The sequence below is a fragment of the Sinocyclocheilus anshuiensis genome, unplaced genomic scaffold (assembly GCF_001515605.1).
Source record: "Sinocyclocheilus anshuiensis isolate Anshui unplaced genomic scaffold, SAMN03320099.WGS_v1.1 scaffold870, whole genome shotgun sequence".
NCBI lineage: Eukaryota > Metazoa > Chordata > Actinopteri > Cypriniformes > Cyprinidae > Sinocyclocheilus > Sinocyclocheilus anshuiensis.
Window position 1 is genome coordinate 1179851 of NW_015540842.1, and position 17383 is coordinate 1197233.

The window sequence follows — 17383 nt, forward strand, 5'->3', positions numbered from 1 at the left end:
ATATATGTAATAAAATAAAATCTAAATATTACAGTATATAGTTATATTAGATTAAATAGTTAGATCCTTGCTTTGGCAATCAACTGAAATTAAATGTATTTTAAATCGAAGGACTAAAATAACTAAAGCTGAAATGGAAAAAAAAAACTATAGCGACAAATTAAAGCTAAATATATTTTAAAAATGGCAAAATCTCATAAAATTATTAAAGCTTAAATGAAATCAGAATGATCACTGGAAATATGGAAAGTAGTTCAAAATAATAATAAATACTGTAATAGTATATACATTATACATAAATGACAATTTTTCTACATCTAATTCTTTCACATATCTCTGTATTTCAGTGCTATGTGTACGCTGCAACCACTCCGTGTTGTGGCTCGCCTGACTAAATGTTTTCCATCATTCTGTCGGAAATATAAGATTATTTTTTTGGGTTGTTCTAGTAATACTAGAATAGTAACTGAAGCCTCAGTCTTAATAAATCGTCTTTTTCTTTCTCTCCTCAGAGCTCAACATGGAGTACAATCCTTCGGACCACCCGCGCGCCAGCACCATCTTTCTCAGCAAGTCTCAAACAGACGGTGAGAGACTCCATGTCTTCTGACTCACAGGATGAGTGGGATGGTCTCCCCTTAAGCCTGGATGCTGGAGGGGAACGTTAATTAAAACGAAACCGCGGTCAGGATTGCTTCAGTCTGATCCAAACGAATCAGGACTTAGTCAGACCAAACATTCCCTCCTCAGAGAAGACTTGTAATAATAGTTTGATTTAACACGATACCCCTGGGCGATGATGCTTTGTTAACTGTCAGCTCTTCTCAGTGGGCGATATTTCTACCCAGGCTAATCATATGATATTCGCCTTGTTTCTCAGTGAATTGTTAGCGTCACGTTTTGTGACTCCGGTCTCTCAGACGTCTTGTGATTCTAGTGACATTATAAAGGGACAATTCAGTGATATAAACAAAATTAGTGGCGTATGAACTGTAAAATCAAGAATAAGTAAATGCCAGCCTTGTTATCCATGCTCGGATTGAATTTAGAAACCTTTTTGTTTTTCAGTTCTTTTACCCAACAAGAAAGGTACGTTTGAGCTCAGCCTGTTTGTTAGTCTGCTGCTGTGTGTCGAAGCTTTATTGATTCAAAATGTCTGTAGTTTGGATTTATGCTGCAAGCTGTTATTTGTTCAGGAATCTTCTTCGAAGCGTTAGCTTGCTAATCTACAAGCTTTTAACTGCACTGAAGCTACACTTTGTAGTTAGCTATGCTAAAAGCTAACCAAAAGTAGCTTAATTGCATTGAAGCTGCTTAATGGGGCAATAGATTAATATCATTAAATAAAATCACAGCTGTATTTTCAGAGATTTACACTCAGTTTAGCGCCATTAAGGGGTTATGCATGTTGAAAATGTCTGTGAATCGGTCCCATTTGTCTGGCTGCGCAGCTGTTTGTTTAGATTCATGTACGCTGTTCTGTCTTCTGTAGGTCTCTAGTGCTGTAGTTTAAATTAATAGTTATGATATTGATGAAAAATAGTCAAACTGCTAATATGTGAGAATTAACTGAGTCATACAGTAGCTTTCATATGTGTGTGTGTGCGTGAGGGGCGTCAGACTCCAGGGACTCTGATAAAATGTCTATCCCACATGACCACACACACAATGCCACTTCATTTTCACCTGCAGTCTCAGTTTGTTTTCTGGGTCAGGCTTTTAACACATCACCTGTCAGTCAAAGTAACTGGCCCCGCCCACAGATACAGTAGAGATAGTTAAATATGAAATGCAGTTTAGTCATTGTGGTACGGTGAATCATTTGGGTGCTAATGTCTCAGAGGTCTCTTCTGCTGCATTCAAGCAATTATACGAACTACCAGACACACCAAAACAACATCAAAGAAAAAAGTTGTGCTTGAACACACCGCAAATAGCGTTGGGTACTGTTGACATTGTAAACGAAATTTGAAAAACCGAAAACTGAAATGAATTTATTTCAGTGAAAAAAAACAAACGTACAAACCAAACCGAAAACTGAAATTCATTTATTTCAGTGAAAAAAAAAACAAAAACGTCCAAACCTTTCAATTTCAGCTTTTTCTTATTTAGAAATCGTACACACTAGACAAAATAATTCTAATGTCAAAAATAATAATATTCTGAAAGTTCACTGGGTTTAGTATGATTATTTTATTATTTTGTAGTGTGGGTTTGATGCAGTGTGCTAAAAACAAACACAGTCTTCCAAACTGACCCACAACCAAATCAGTTTGTACGTAAAGAAATTAATTAATCAACTCATTTATCACGCGAGACATCAAATTTTGAGTTTTGTACTGGCAAACTACTACTTTGCACCCGATTCCCGATGGATTTAGAGGACAATTACTCCTAGTCGCCCCCTGTCATTTAAAAAAATATTACAATGGTGAGCGTGAAAAGTATAAACACCTCGTCCGTTTGGGGAGGTGCACACGCAGTTAGCGGAGGTTCGCGATGCGGAGCCAGGTGAAAGTATAAACAAGGTGTTTGCACACTGGACGAAAAGCGCCGCGCCGTGCCGCATCATGTTCACTTCAAGAATTATTAAAGTTGCGTTGATTAGTTTTTGAAAAAACAGAGCAAACGAAAAGAGAAAGTGCGATCTATATTATTATGGCTCTCTATATAAAGCATACAGACTGTATTAGCGTCACAGAAAGACAAACATTTTGCTGAAAGATGCACAATACATCCATCTTAGTCATTATGTACATTAACAATAATTTAGGATAAATATAATGTGATTTTATGGAAAGCTATGTGAGTGGCGTGGCAGGATTTTGAACAGCGTCGCTGCCGGTGTGCATACACTCATAGAAAACAATGTGTTCAAATTTTAAATACGTAGAGCGGCGCTGCGTTTCTTGTCCGGTGTGTGTGACCCCTTTTACTCTCACGGCCAGACGCATTCCGAAATTTGGGAATTGGGAAATTTGATTCATTTAATGTGAATTGGTACTCTGTAGTACCAACGTAATTCAGCCAGTGCCCTTAAAATTGCCAAGATCGTTACCCATAACCGCAAATACTACAGACAACTAGCGCGTACATTCTATGCCTGCGTGAGAGGAAATAACTCTCCATACCAGCAGGGGGCAGTAGTCTGTATTCATCATTTAAAAAGAGAAACCTAAAGGGCTAGGATTGCAGATATACAAAGCAGCGCTTACCATTTTCACACTTCGCTTTCATCGTTTGTTTTTTCTTCACGTGCTGTGGTTCGCAAAGCTGAACACCCAATCAGAGTGATCTCTCTCACCAACGGGCTCAGCCACCAATTCAGCATGTTCAATCATCTGAAAATCTGTCAACTTTGTTCCAACTATTGCCAAAACTAGGCTGACAGACATTGGCCAGCAGCCAACTGTTGGCTTGATGTCGCGGCCTTCTATATGTACTTCTATATGTAAATGACCTCTTTTATGTTTGGTTAACCTCATCAAGACAGATGCTAATCTATAAATATTTGCGGGCGTAAGTTTATATGCTTATGGTTCTAATCTTAATACCATAATCTAAAGAATACTTTTGTGTTTTAAAGAAGCTTTCTGAGAATGTTACAATATGTTTACGTAGTAGTACATATGTGCGCATTAAACTTTGTTCCACAGAGACCAACGATGGCAAATAAATAGAAAGGTTTATGAAGCTTTGAGAGAGCAAATGACATTTGAAAGTCTAAACCCTTGGCAAACATCACCAGCACTGTTTAATAGGTTGTGCAACTGCTGCATGATAATTGGAATGCGCTGTTGTGTGCTGATAGATTTACTCACTGATAGATAGATTTACTTCCGTTTTTTTTTTTTTTTGTTAAAAAAACTTTACTAATTAGTTTAGTTAAATTGTGGCCACAAATTAAAAAATGTGTTCCCTCAATGTGTTCCCACAAATTCAGTCTTAGGAATTAATTCTTAATTTAACTAAAACACGGCAACGAATTAAAAAAAAAAAAAAAAAAAGGGAACAAATTCTTTATTCGTGGCCACAATAGATTTTTGTCCGAATATCATGTGCATGGCTCCATAGTTAAGAGAGAACACAACTCTTGCTTAAATGCCTATAAAGACATTTTTATCGCTTATAACTTATGGAGAGAAGTAGTGCAGACACTGTACAATGATGAAACGTCCTAGCGCGCATATGTCGAGCGCCTTCACACACGTGCAAAAAAAAAAAAAAGTGTATACTTTGAAAGGTTATGTCTTTGGCTGTACACAATCAGTAACTGTTTGCATCAAAACTGAAGTATACTTTGGGTTAATTGGGTATTTCTTGGCTAGAATAACCCCCAAATTGGACCAGTCTTCATGCTGATAGTCAAAGCTCTCTCTAAGAGACTAACCAGCAAGAGTTTTTTTTAGAGAAACATTAAGGACAGTTTAATTAAAACACATTTCCTTTTTCATCTCTCTGCCCCCCAAACTGTTAATGAAATACCGTCCAACAGTTTAAGACCTCAGATTGTTAGAAACATCCCTCTTGATATTACTGACTTCACTTTAATTGTGGCCCTTGTCTTTTTGTCTCTCTCTAATTAACTGTAGTGACTGATGTGCTGGTGTTACTAATTATGCGTTTCTCTTTACAGTTCGGGAAAAACGGAAAAGTCTATATGTCAACCATGTAAGTAGCAGCAGCAGCAGCCATGACATCAGTGGATATTTATTTTCTGTTTCTCATAATGCTTGTGTCTGCGATGAAGATGTCTCCCTACGTGTCACAACACCCACAGCACTAATCAAATCCCACACTCAACCCCATGAGAATGCAGAAACCAGTGTTGCATGAGTCTCTGAGCTTGTGTTGCATCATTAACAGCCTTGCTTTTCTGTTCTGCTCTTGTTCATTCAATGTAAATGTTTTAAAGAAATAGTTCACCCAAAAATTACAATTTGCTGAAAATGTACCCTCGGGCCATCCAAAACATGGAAGAGTTTGTTTCTTCATTGGAACTAATTTGGAGAAATATAGCATGGCATCACTTGTTCACCAATGGATTCTCTGCAGTGAATGGGTGCCGTCAGAATAATAGTCCAAACAGCTGATAAAAACATCACAATAATCCACACCACTTTATCAGCTGTTCGGACTTTCATTCTGACGGCACCCATTCTCTGCAGAGGATCCATTGTTGATCAAGTGATGTAATTCTAAATTTCTCCCAATCTGTTCAGATGATGACATCCTGGATGGTCTGAGAGTGGCTACATTTTCAGCGAATTTTCATTTTTAGGTAGACTATTCCTTTAATTTGCATGGCTTGATTTTCTTCATTTCATTACTGCATGCTATTCATACACAATTTGCAATGAATAGCTTATGTTTTGTTCCTATTGTAATGTCTTCTATTACTTTGCAAGTTAACACACATTGCGGAGTCAAAGGTAAATATTTGCTCATTGCTCTGTTTACTTTCCTTAAACTGTGATATTGTGTCTGTTTTGACATTGTAATGATTTATTTGCATTGTTAATGTTGCTTATCAGTTTGAAATCTTGCATAATACATTACTGTGTTTATATTGTAATGGATTGGGATTCTAACCCACACACACACACACACATTAAGCGAGAATCACTCGGGTATAAATTAGATGATAATGGCTTCTCTGGGGCTGCAGGTGGCCTAATTTTCAGCCTGTTTGCTGAAAGTGTGTGTTTGTGTGTATGTGTGTTTGAGAATAACTGATATTTCCTTGTGTTTCAGCAACATCCATCTGGCCCAATGAGACGCAAGTACAGCTCCTGTTCGACGATCTTCCTGGACGACAGCACCGTTAGCCAACCCAACCTCAAATACACCATTAAATGGTACTGATTGAAAAGTTTATGATTGGTTTATGACAGATAATTAAATAAGGATGTGGAAAGAAAATTGTATTTCCAAAAGCATGGCTGAAGCCTTTGGAAATTGAGCCTGACAACTTGTTAGTTTGCAGTGTTGGGTGTAATTAGTTACTGTAATTTAATTACTTTTCCCTTGAAAAAGTGAGGGATTACTCTTATTTTTTTCTGTAATTTAATTTGCAAAGAAATCTGTTTTTTTGTAAACGAGGCCCCTTGTGGCATTCAATTTGATGTTAATTTATCCAGGAATAGTTTTTGAATGACACTTTGCCTGTTTCATCATACATACTCTGGAATGTTTTTGAGTCCATATTATTCACTGATCTGCAGACTGACAAAAAGAACAGCATATTCTTTTATATGCACATTGCGCAGTTAGCGAGGACAATGCAATAGCAGCGCAATACAAAAGATAACGCTATACACAGCTTCTCCTTCAGCTTGAATTTACAGGTGCATCTCAATAAATTAGAATGTCGTGGAAAATTGATGCTTTATCATGTTGACTACCGTTATATCAACTCTTTCTGATTTTCTGCTTTTTCTTCTGTTTGCAGTGTTGCCCTCGCAATATACTACCACATAAAAAACAGGTATGTTTTTTAATTTCTCTCTGCAGAGAGATCTATCTACCTACCTACCAACCATACTTTTATATCTGTCTTTTTCTCTGTCTCTGGCTTTGTGTCTTTCTTTCTTTTAAACCTGTAATACCATATAAACCCTCAATGCGTTATTATAACCTTCAAACTCCAAGGCTTCAGAGCTGCTGAGATATAACTTTTAGACAAGGTTCCGGCAACATTGAAAATTGATCACCACACACTTTCCTGGTTCTTTAATTCTTTATATGAATACGGCATAGAATAAGTATCAGTCTTCCCTAATCTAATTTCAATTCACCCTTCTCCTTTCAGAAATGTGGACGGGCGAATGCTGTTAGACATTTTTGATGAAAAACGTCATCCACTTTCAGTAAGTGTTTCGTTTCTGCAGCTCATTTATGAGGTGTAATTACAAGTTGGAATGTCCTAAAACTTCCTCTTTCCACAGAAATCGGAGGTGCCGTCAGACTATGACAAGCATGATCCAGAACAGAAACAGATCTACAGATTCGTTCGTACGCTCTTCAGTGCCGCCCAGCTCACGGCTGAGTGTGCCATAGTTACTCTGGTGAGTGATAGGTCATGTGGCTTGATGGCGGACAAATGAAAGTTAATCCGTGTCTTTTTGGATTGGATTCAGGAGGTGTCATTAAACAAGTTGTAGACATACAAGGGGGCTGTGAATGCTTGAAAAGGGCTTAAGTGTGTGTGTGTGTGTGTGTGTGTGTTTAATAGGGTTTTAAACTATATTGATAATCCAATGGAAATGTAGTCTCGACCTCCGATAGTTCCAATGGACTCTTCACAGAACATCTGATGTATTGCACATAAAAAAGAAAGGCAAGAGTGTCCTTAAAATTCTAAGCTGCAATCTAATTGGTTTTAATCAATTTATTATCTTTAGATGACTGAAATATCTGACCTAAAAATAAACATAGATATCCCTATGATTACTTTACTATTATTGCCTGTAAAACCTTTCTCGTAAACTGTTGCACTATTATTATTATTGTAGTACCAATGATTTCAGACCTGAATATCACATAAAACGCTAACTGTGGTAAATTACTTTAAATATCAGTCAGTCTCTTTCTAGATGGTTCTTGGCCATAAAAACTGCAAAGTGGACCAGACTTGATACTTACAGTAAAAATCTGAAACTAATAAAAACACTGTTTTGAGTGCAGCTTTAGCGTAGATATTTTGTATAAGTTTGGGATCTGTGTTGTGTTATCTGTACACTGATAGACATTGTTTTTGTTTCTAAATGTAGATTGAGACAGATTGAGCCTGTTCCTTGACCTGTAGGGGGCAACAGGTGCAGAGATGCTTGTAAAATCTGATTGGCTGTTGCTGGTTGCTTCAGTTATTGAAAGGAAACTTATGAGTCACTGCACACAGTAAACTTCATGGGAGACTGATTGACTTGAAAAATACACTGTCAAAACATTCCCACTCAGATGCCAAATAATAAATCAGTTTGTCTTTTCAAAAATTGTTGCCCAAAACATAAATCTCTGAAATGAAGCTTAACATAAATATATATTTAAAAATATATTAATAATAAAAATGACAAAAGCACAAAAAACTGACACTGAAAACATTCAAAATTGTAATAAATACTAATACTATAATAGTATATAATTAACACTTATATAACACTTTATGGTAATTTGCCCTCTTATAACGTTTATGACTCAGCTGAGTAAAAACTGAATTATGTTTTCGTAGCTCTACTCAGGTTAATGTTTTCTATTAGGCTGCTGACCGCTGTCCCTGGAGTGTTCTTGTAGGTTGTTGATTTATAAATTGTAGGTGTGTAATTTGCCCATTTGCTGACAGTAGTTCATCTTGAACAGCGTAGAGGAGATTAGCTCGCAAACATACTCTCATAAGCACATATTTAATGCACAACTGCCCACGGGTGAGCCGGAGCCCCCCGATGCAGTGGAAGCAATTAAACGTGTGATTTCTGTCTTACACTTTGTACAAACAAAATTGAGCTCTTATTAGATTTCCTTCCCACTGTGGGAAAACTAATATTTTTTGACATTGTTGTCCCCAATTTGTGTGTGTATGTGCATTTGCGCTGCTTAGTGCTTCTACGTCTTTTTTGCATTGCATACATCATGCGTTTTTCATTTTTATAAGGACTTCTTTGTTCGCCTACATCCATCAGCAGTGTCTATGAATGCTTAAGACGCCCATGGCTATAGCATACTGTCATACACCACGTCAACAGAGCACAGACTTACAATTCCACCACTCAATAAGTAATGTTTATAACTTTCCTTAAGAAGTACACAAATAAATATTATTGGAGTTACTTAGGAAACCATCACTTTTGCTAGTGATCATACTCATTCTTTGCCATTAAACATATCAATTGCCTTTGACATGTTACTTGTCCAACAGACAGGAACAATACCTAGAAACATGTGGCATGTTAAAAAAGGTGTGCTATTTTTTCATAATGTCTAGTTGCTAAAGCAATAGACTTTAAAGTGGATAAAACAGAAATAAGGGCTCGGTAATCTATCTGTTCTCCTTAAAAAATCCTGTGGTGTTTAACAGTACGTCTCAACCTTGTGCAGTCTCATAACACAGAGAACCTTTCAACAGACATGGAGAATTTATGAGCACCTCAGGAAGCAGTTTGATCAGAATATATTTTTTCTCTCATCTTTATGGTATAAAATTGAAATGCCTAGAGAAATAATGTATCCGTGTGATTTAGGAGTACAGAGTGAGTTTTTTGTTAATCAAGTGTGTATTTCTGCCTTATTTTTAAAAAATCATGAAATATAGCAAAATTCCAGAGCTGAGATTAGCCAAAATCGCTTAATGAGGGGATCTGTCTTATTTTGAAGTACTGAAATCTTTGTCATAGTACTGAACAATCATGTTAAGCATTATCAAATCATTGCTTTCACATTCATTTGTATAGAGCTTTTCACAATGTAGATGGTTTCAAAACGGCTGAAAATGTTTGTTGCAATATTTGTTATTTGGCTCCTTATGAACATGAATCTTAAATTGAATCTCAATGAGGCCCAGTGAGCAGTCACAGTTAACTGTGTCAAGGTGGTGAAGTGTTGGAGAAAAACCTTAAATAGAACCAAACTAACCTAATACAATTTTTTGTTCATATTTCCAAAGGGCAGCATGTATATTGAAAACAGCAGGGGACCTAACACAGATCCGTGTGACACCCCATACTTACTAATGTTAGATTTACTAGTTCCACGTTTAAACAAACAAATTGGTAACGGTCAATTCTAAACCAGCTTAAGGCAATGCAATTTTCTAATCAATGTAAGAGTATGTCATGATCTATAGTGTCAGAAGCTCTAAACTCTAGTAAATCTGGAGTGAAATGCAGTCTTGGTCATATACCAGAAGCAACTCATTTGTAATTCTAAATGCAGTCTCTGGTCTATGATGGGCCCTGAAACCTGGCTGAAATTATTCATAAATTTTGTATTTGCATAGCACTCCAATGTTTTTAACGGATTCACGGTACATGTCCAAAAAATACTTATATATTAGTGCTGTTAAAACTGAGTGGTGTTTGTTTGCAGTTTGTTACCAGTGAGGCATCAGGCGTTTTTGTTGGTTGGCAGAGCATATGTGTTTGTTTGTCTTTCAGCATTCGTGCCCCCTGACCTACGTGTCAGTCTTGCAGTAATTACATATTTGCAGTGACACTGCAGTAACCTTGCTCCAAAAACAGAAATGCTAGTGTCAGTCACCAGAATCTAAAAACAAACATTGGTTTCTTTAAATTTGACTTGATTGACAAGATGCTTTATTGGCATATTAGTATTACTTTTATGTTTAACTTTTAAATTAATCCACTTTCTTTCTCTGTCAGGTGTATCTGGAGAGATTATTAACATATGCAGAGATTGACATTTGTCCTGCTAACTGGAAGAGGATTGTTTTGGGTGCTATCCTGTTGGCGTCAAAAGTGTGGGATGATCAGGCTGTATGGAATGTTGACTACTGCCAGATCCTCAAAGACATCACCGTGGAAGACATGTAAGTGTGTGTCTCTTGCACCTCTGAATTCAAGATAACATGACAATGCTCTGAGGTGCAAGTCATTTAATACTGTATGTAGGAAAAAATGCTGCAGTGGCTTTGTCGGTTTTAACAACTTCCATTTTTATTATTGATAATTTTCACCGGTTTCCTTGGAAGCAACACATATCTTGAACACAAGATGAAAACGGTGCTTTACTCGCTAAAGTTTTATGTAATATTCCAATTTTTCATACAAGTTAAATCCGCTACTGTGGATGGAAACAAAGCTTCGCTGCTCAGCCTTCAAACATTTCTAAGATATATGCTGAATTACAACTAACGTAAAACTTTTATGATGTAATGGATTCTGAATAAAGCAAGATAATCACCAACAAATCATACAATAAGGAACATGCATTATAAAGGTCTGTTTTAATTTTACGTTGAACACAGAGGTTAGTGCCCTCCACAAATCATGTATTGTGGTGTAATATTTACTTTATCTATTGGCAGCTTTTCTAAGGTTCTAAGCATAAATAGAACTGGTATGTATGATGTTTTTATGATGTTCTAGAAACTACATCCTAGAGACCTTAAGGTACCATATATAATATCCCTGAAAGCAAGGTGCCAAGAAATTGAGCTGACACATAAAGAGTGATACTTTACACTTTCAGCATGTTGTCACATCTGCCCTTTCAACTCCTGCTGAGCACAGTTATTTTAAAGGCCGTCCTGACTAAAGATTCGGTGAAGGAGGCAGTCACATTGTCCCCAAAGCACACCACAAACAGCATGGAGGACCATAGAGTGTGGGTTTGTGGGTGTTTGTTGCCTTTTTGTTGTCAGAGGCTTCACTGTTGGCTATATTAAGCTGGTCGTTTTTTGCATGTGTTGGAATAATTATGCGATTGGTAGGAAGGGGTGACAATAGATTGTTTATTTTGAACTTTGAGGAATTTCATCTGTGGTAAGAAATCTGGGGGTGAATAAAGGAAGATTTTTTAATACGGACAGATGATCAGGGTTTGTCTTTTGGTATCCTTGTCAGGATTGTAGTTTTAAAATGAAAAAAGACATTGATTTTCATTGAAACATGCTAAATCAGAATGTTTTCAAGATTTTCTTTTTGCTTATTTCCACCCACTGACAACTGTCAAAAGGAACATACGCAAAACTAATTATCTTTGCTTTCTCTCTCTCACCAGGAATGAGTTGGAACGACAGTTTCTGGAGCTGCTGCAGTTCAATATTAACGTTCCATCAAGCGTCTACGCCAAGTACTATTTTGACTTGCGTTCGCTTTCAGAGGCGAACAACCTCAGCTTTCCCCTTGAGCCTCTCAGCAGAGACAAGGCCCAGAAACTTGAGGTGAGTGGTCGATACTACTCTAGATCATTAGAACCCATTATATAGCTTAAGATATTTATCTCAGATTGTCACTCAAGATCTCATTCATATCCCAGTGTGTTGTGGTTTCTAGGTTTTCATGAGAAGTCCAATATTTCGGCAGATTGTAATACTGAATCTGTTAGCATTGTTCCAGCAAGTTACAAAGAATATGTCAGTAAAACTTGAAAGCTTGCTTTGGTACAGCTTTCACTAAGAAGGGATATCATGACATGTTGTATCAGTCCATTGATTCAGTAGCAGCAGGGCTGAGTAATTACCTTGGCTGAATCCCCAAGTGTGTCTTATGCCAGAATTCAGCCTTGATGCTGCCCAATTACAGTCCTGACAAGACCAGGCCTATAATGATGTTAGTTAGTTCAGTTGTGTGTGTGTGTGTGTGTGTGTGTGTGTGTACAGTTACCTTTGGTGGCATAATAGCCCACTAGCCCATCTAGAGTCAGTGGTCTGTGGGTGGACAGCTCAATCAATCAGTGGTGTGTGATCTAGTTCTTTCATGAGGACCAGCCCCCCTGCTTCCATCTTGCACTGGTCCTCTTTATACGCTCCCACACACAATCATCTGTCATCTCAAAATAATGGACACAAGTTGTATCTTGTCTCAAGAATGAAACTTTTTCCCACTTATTCTTGGAGGTTGTGGTACTTGGAAATGTGGTTCTTGCATCAAAAATGACAGGTTTGGCCAATACTTTTTCTGTGACACCTTCAGTTGTATCAGATGTATATGACATTGTTAACTCTTATAAGTCAGCAGATAATGACTTACAAGTTAATAATAATAATAATAATAATAATAATAATAATAATAATAATAATTCTAAAGAAAAGGGCCAAAAACAGAACCCTGGGGAACACCTTGAGTAAGAGGAGCTTTGTGTTATTTCCACATTTGTGAAAAAATAAAATGAATAATTATAATAACACTCTGGGCCTGAAAAAGTCAAGCCAAGAAATGTATAAAAGCTGTTGAAGTCAGTTACATTTCTAAAATTATATATTTTTTATATAAGTTGTAAAATATAGAGTATTAAAATGTTTCTCATGTTTCTTACAGGCGATCTCCAGGCTTTGTGACGACAGATATAAAGACTTGAGAAAAGCAGCCAAGAAGCGCTCAGTGAGCGCAGATAACCTGACAGTGGTCAGATGGTCGCCAGCCATCATATCCTAATAAAAGTGGACATTGGGGACTTTCACGAGAGACTGAGAGAAAAAGCGTTCTGTCAGAAGAAGCGTTCTCTAAGAGGACACATGCGTGCTTAGTACCTCCACAAGACTCTTGAGCCAGAGGTTTTTGTTCTAAAGAGTGCCCTTGCTGGTCATACGGCTGCTGTATATACAATACACCCACACAAAGATCACTTTCCAATCTGTGGCTTAGAGAAGAGAGGAGGACACTGCTACTGCAGTTCAGAAAAAACTGAGTATGTGAATATAAATGAGGGAGAAAGACGCCCAATGACTGGAACAGCATTCCAACAGCTCTGTGTCATACGTGTTTGCCATTCTAGGTGAGGAAGTATTCGTACTGTGTTAATTGATCTTGTATGGTTAGAAAAATTCCACCTGGATGCTCAAAGATGTGTCTTATCAAGATCAAGAGCCAAAATCAACCACTTCTCAAGATATTCCCTAGATATTCTTCCATTCCTTAAAGTATTTCTCTCCAAATGGCTGTGAGCTGATCAAACTCTAAAATTGCCACTGTACTTACATAGTTGTTTAACATTTTATCTCATTTATTTTAAATTAAAAACATCTTTAATGACGGTTAAAATTAGTCTAACAATGCAAATTAATGGGAAAATATACAATCTGGACCTTTTTGTTTAGTCTGATTATTTTATTGTGTTTTGTTTTTTCCCTGCAATTTGTAATACTCGATAAAGGCAGTTTGCAGCATTTAGTCTTATTATATAAGAGTAAAGGAAGCTGACTTTGCATTTTCAAAAGGAAAGTGGTGTGGAGGGTTTCCATGTGAAGTTCTTGGGACTTTCCTTTTGAAACACAAGATTCGATAATTGAATGCCTTGAAATAATTAGTTTAAATTGAAAATGTACAATGTCGAAATGGACTGAAATTGGAAGTTTTAATACTGAAATCAAAGGTTTTTCTTCTGCAGAGCCAACAATGACATTCCATCATCAATGACCATGAATGTGTATGTTCTTGTCACCATTTTTTTTTTTTATAACCTCAACAAACTGCAGATATACACATGCTGTCTCACTCATTTTCAATTCTCAAAGCAATACACTGTGTGTTCTATCTATTCCGTACAATACCTATTGGAAAGACTGGAGCTGATATTTGAAACTTTCAGATAACATTGAGTTAAAATTGGTGTCGAAGTCAAAATACTTGTTATTAAAGGTGAGGCTCCTAGTGCCACTGCGATACAAATGTTTGGACTGATTGCAGTGTTTTATTTCTCAATTATGATGCGTCAAACCAGAGACTGAATTGAATTGGTGAGAAAGAGGAATTCCTGCCACACACACACACAAATATTTAATGTATTTACATCTATAAATATATTTAAATTTTTTCATACGTGCACACACACACACACACACACACATATATATATATATATATATATATATATACACACATATACAAACAGTATATATTTTGAAAATATTTACATGTATTTACATGTCTATATATTAATATAATTTATAGTATAAATAAATACATTTAATATATAAAATACATTAACATATACATAGTACACATATTATGTAAACAAAAACTTTTATTTTGGATGCGATTAATCGTTTGACAGCACTAGATTTTAGACAGCAGAATTAGTTTTAAAATCAGTTCTTCCCAATTCAAAGCAAGTGTTGAATTATGTCATCAGATGTATGTGTGAGTTTAGCGGGAAAATGGCCTTAGATGTAGAATATGAAATTAACCATTTTATCTTCCCTTCTCATTGAGACCGCAAAATATTTTTTGGTAGTGCTGTCAAACGATTAATCGCATCCAAAATAAAAGTTTTTTTTAGACAGCAGAATTAGTTTTAAAATCAGTTCTTCCCAATTCAAAGCAAGTGTTGAATTATGTCATCAGATGTATGTGTGAAAATGATTTATGTTATCTGTTGAGACTAACTGAGACATTTTCATTTGTGAGACTTCACCCAGAAACACCCTGAGAATTAGAACTTCCAAAAATATCTTTTGTATATTGTACATACTTAAAGAAATTTAATTATGATCTTCAGATATTTATATGTGACCAGTATTTACTTTAGTTAATTGCTGAATTCTGGACAATTATGGGTAAAAATGTGAAAAAAAAATAAATGTGTCAGTTGTTTTATCAGGAATAAGTACATTTTCTGGAATCCGACACAGTTTCTAAGCACTGTCTTTGAGGTGTTTTTTTTTTCCTCTTTAGTCGTAATCTTCTGTCCTCAATTGAATTTCCAGTTGAGTTTAACCTATTTTCTGTATCACAAAAGTGGCATAAAGCAATTTAACAACATTTTGTTGACATGAATGTAATTCTGCAATAGCTTGTTTTTTTTTCATTTTAGCAGCAATGAAAACAGCTTTTTTTTCCCCTTAGTAATTGCTTCAGATGACATCAAAATGGCCATTATTTTCAAGCAGTATGTGTTTATTCTTACATCTTTCAAGGTATTTTATCTCCAATGCCCAAAAGCGTCTTAACATTTTTACTTAAAGGGGTCATATGATGCTACATGCACTTTTACGAGTTGTTTGAACTGAAATGTGTGTTGGCAGTGTGTGTACACAACCACCCTATAATGATAAAAATCCACCTAGTGGTTTTTGTTTAATCTGCTCAAATCTTTACCCCTTTTTTAAATCGAGCTGATCTCAGATGCCTGTCTGTGTGACATCACAAAAACAGGCCTGTTGTTGGATGTAATAATGAACATAGCAGTCGTCATTTACTCCCGACATCTGAGCCGCTGAAGACGCAGTGGATTACGTTTGTTTCTGAAGGAAATGTGCCCCCGATCTACATACATGCGTCTATGTTCACGCAAATCATTCGTGATCTAGCTTCACCTACAGAAGAAGTGAGTGTAAGGTTTTTTAATGACTCTTTGCAAATCGCCTTTCCTAACAATGTGTTAATTAGCAAGTTTCACGATGAATGCGGCTAAAGTAAACAGTCCCTCAGAGAGCAGCTGGGAAGAGAGGGGCGGGGTCAGCAGAGCTCATTAACATTTAAAGAAAAATGCTACAAAACTGCGTGCTCTAAAAAGAGCTGTTTTTGACAGGGTAAGAAAGGTAACTGTTACAGACTTTTCATTAAGACCCTAAAGAATCATATCAACTTGTGGAAAATGGGCATCCTATGACCCCTTTAAAAAAAAAAAAATAGTTGAATCTAAATATAGTGCACACTTTGTGTAATTTGTATACAATACAGTAAGTAGGCTATGCGATGCTAACATATCCGACTGGACATACAAAGGTTCAATATTTCCTGCAAAATCAAAAGCAAAAATGATATTTTGCAAGAAGAAAATTAAGCCTATTTTAGGATGATAAGATTGTATTGTCATCATGTTTTGTGGGCTTAATTATCTTATTCATGCAATATATCATGTTTAATTTATTTTAATTTTGTGGTGAAATATGACCTAGACATGTTCTTGGCAGGTTTCGTGAGAATCACTCGTACTCGTGTTTAGATTACGTTTTGTCAGAGACATGATACTAGACAAAACGTGTAACTAAGGCAGTGAACCCAGATGTCTGTTTTAGCTTATTTCCTTAAGATGAAGGAAGACTGACCAAAGTACTTCTCAAGGAGGGTTTTTTTTTTTTTTTGGTGGCGCTTTAGACTCCCATTTCACATTTTAAGAGTGTTGGAAACTGTTTGAAATCAGGGATAACGTTCGAGAAAAGTGTCTTTGGGGAGGCAAATGGAATCGTGAATCGAAAGACTTGAAGATTGTACTATTCTATTTCTTTTCTGTGAGCATGTGAGGATGCGGCCCAGCATTGGATCTGAAGGCGGTGTTGTAAACTCGAGTCCTGATAGGAGGCAGTAGGCAGGCGAGTGGCGAGTTTTAGCCGTGTGCACTGAACTCTACCTCTGCATAGAGTCTTTGTTTCTTATTTAATACCTCTCTCTTGCTCTTTCTGTCTGTTGCTTGGAATCTTTCTCATTTTCATTGCAATGTCTAGGAAATTACAAATTCAAATCTTTCAGAACATTTATACTATAAGTGGTTTCCTGTGAAAAAAGAAAGAAAACTGCTGTAAGTTGTGACTTTTTAATTTTATGTTCGGTCACTGGTTGTATGCCTGTTATTATGAATAATACATTGTTGTTGTCATTTGTTTCTGTTCCAAAGGTCAAACCCTTCTTCAGTATGTTTTCAGTGTGTGCCAAAAGCTGAATCCTATCTCCTATGTATGATCTTATTTGATTCTACTTTCTGTTTAACT

At 36.4% G+C, this 17383-nt stretch overlaps 1 protein-coding gene and 1 long non-coding RNA gene across 5 annotated transcripts in view; one reads left to right on the forward strand and one right to left on the reverse strand.

Annotated features, from left to right (window-relative positions):
* LOC107687515 (uncharacterized) overlaps positions 1-698 on the reverse strand; it is a 4833-nt gene extending 4135 nt beyond the window's left edge. Inside the window, exon 1 of the long non-coding RNA XR_001634136.1 lies at positions 664-698. This is a non-coding gene — a long non-coding RNA (uncharacterized LOC107687515). The remainder of the gene's footprint in view (positions 1-663) is intronic.
* ccny (cyclin Y) lies at positions 518-14306 on the forward strand. Of its 4 annotated transcripts, XM_016484879.1 has the most exons (11): positions 518-587; positions 1069-1089; positions 4637-4671; positions 5409-5432; positions 5755-5858; positions 6452-6487; positions 6812-6869; positions 6948-7067; positions 10374-10540; positions 11734-11896; positions 12993-14306. In XM_016484879.1, exons 1-11 carry the CDS (start codon positions 521-523, stop codon positions 13107-13109), a joined length of 912 nt encoding a protein of 303 aa, XP_016340365.1. In that variant the 5' UTR covers positions 518-520; the 3' UTR covers positions 13110-14306. The 4 variants fall into 4 exon arrangements, with proteins under 4 accessions (XP_016340365.1, XP_016340367.1, XP_016340366.1 ...); XM_016484881.1 differs by lacking the exon at positions 5409-5432; XM_016484880.1 differs by lacking the exon at positions 1069-1089.
* The last annotated feature ends 3077 nt before the right edge of the window (positions 14307-17383 follow it).

Coding starts and splice junctions, on each gene's coding strand:
- ccny (XM_016484879.1), top strand. CDS start 521: ATGGAGTACAATCCTTCGGACCACCCGCGCGCCAGCACCATCTTTCTC. Junction 1,090..4,636: donor TCTTTTACCCAACAAGAAAG/GTACGTTTGAGC, acceptor TTCTCTTTACAG/TTCGGGAAAAACGGAAAAGT. Junction 6,488..6,811: donor TACTACCACATAAAAAACAG/GTATGTTTTTTA, acceptor TTCTCCTTTCAG/AAATGTGGACGGGCGAATGC.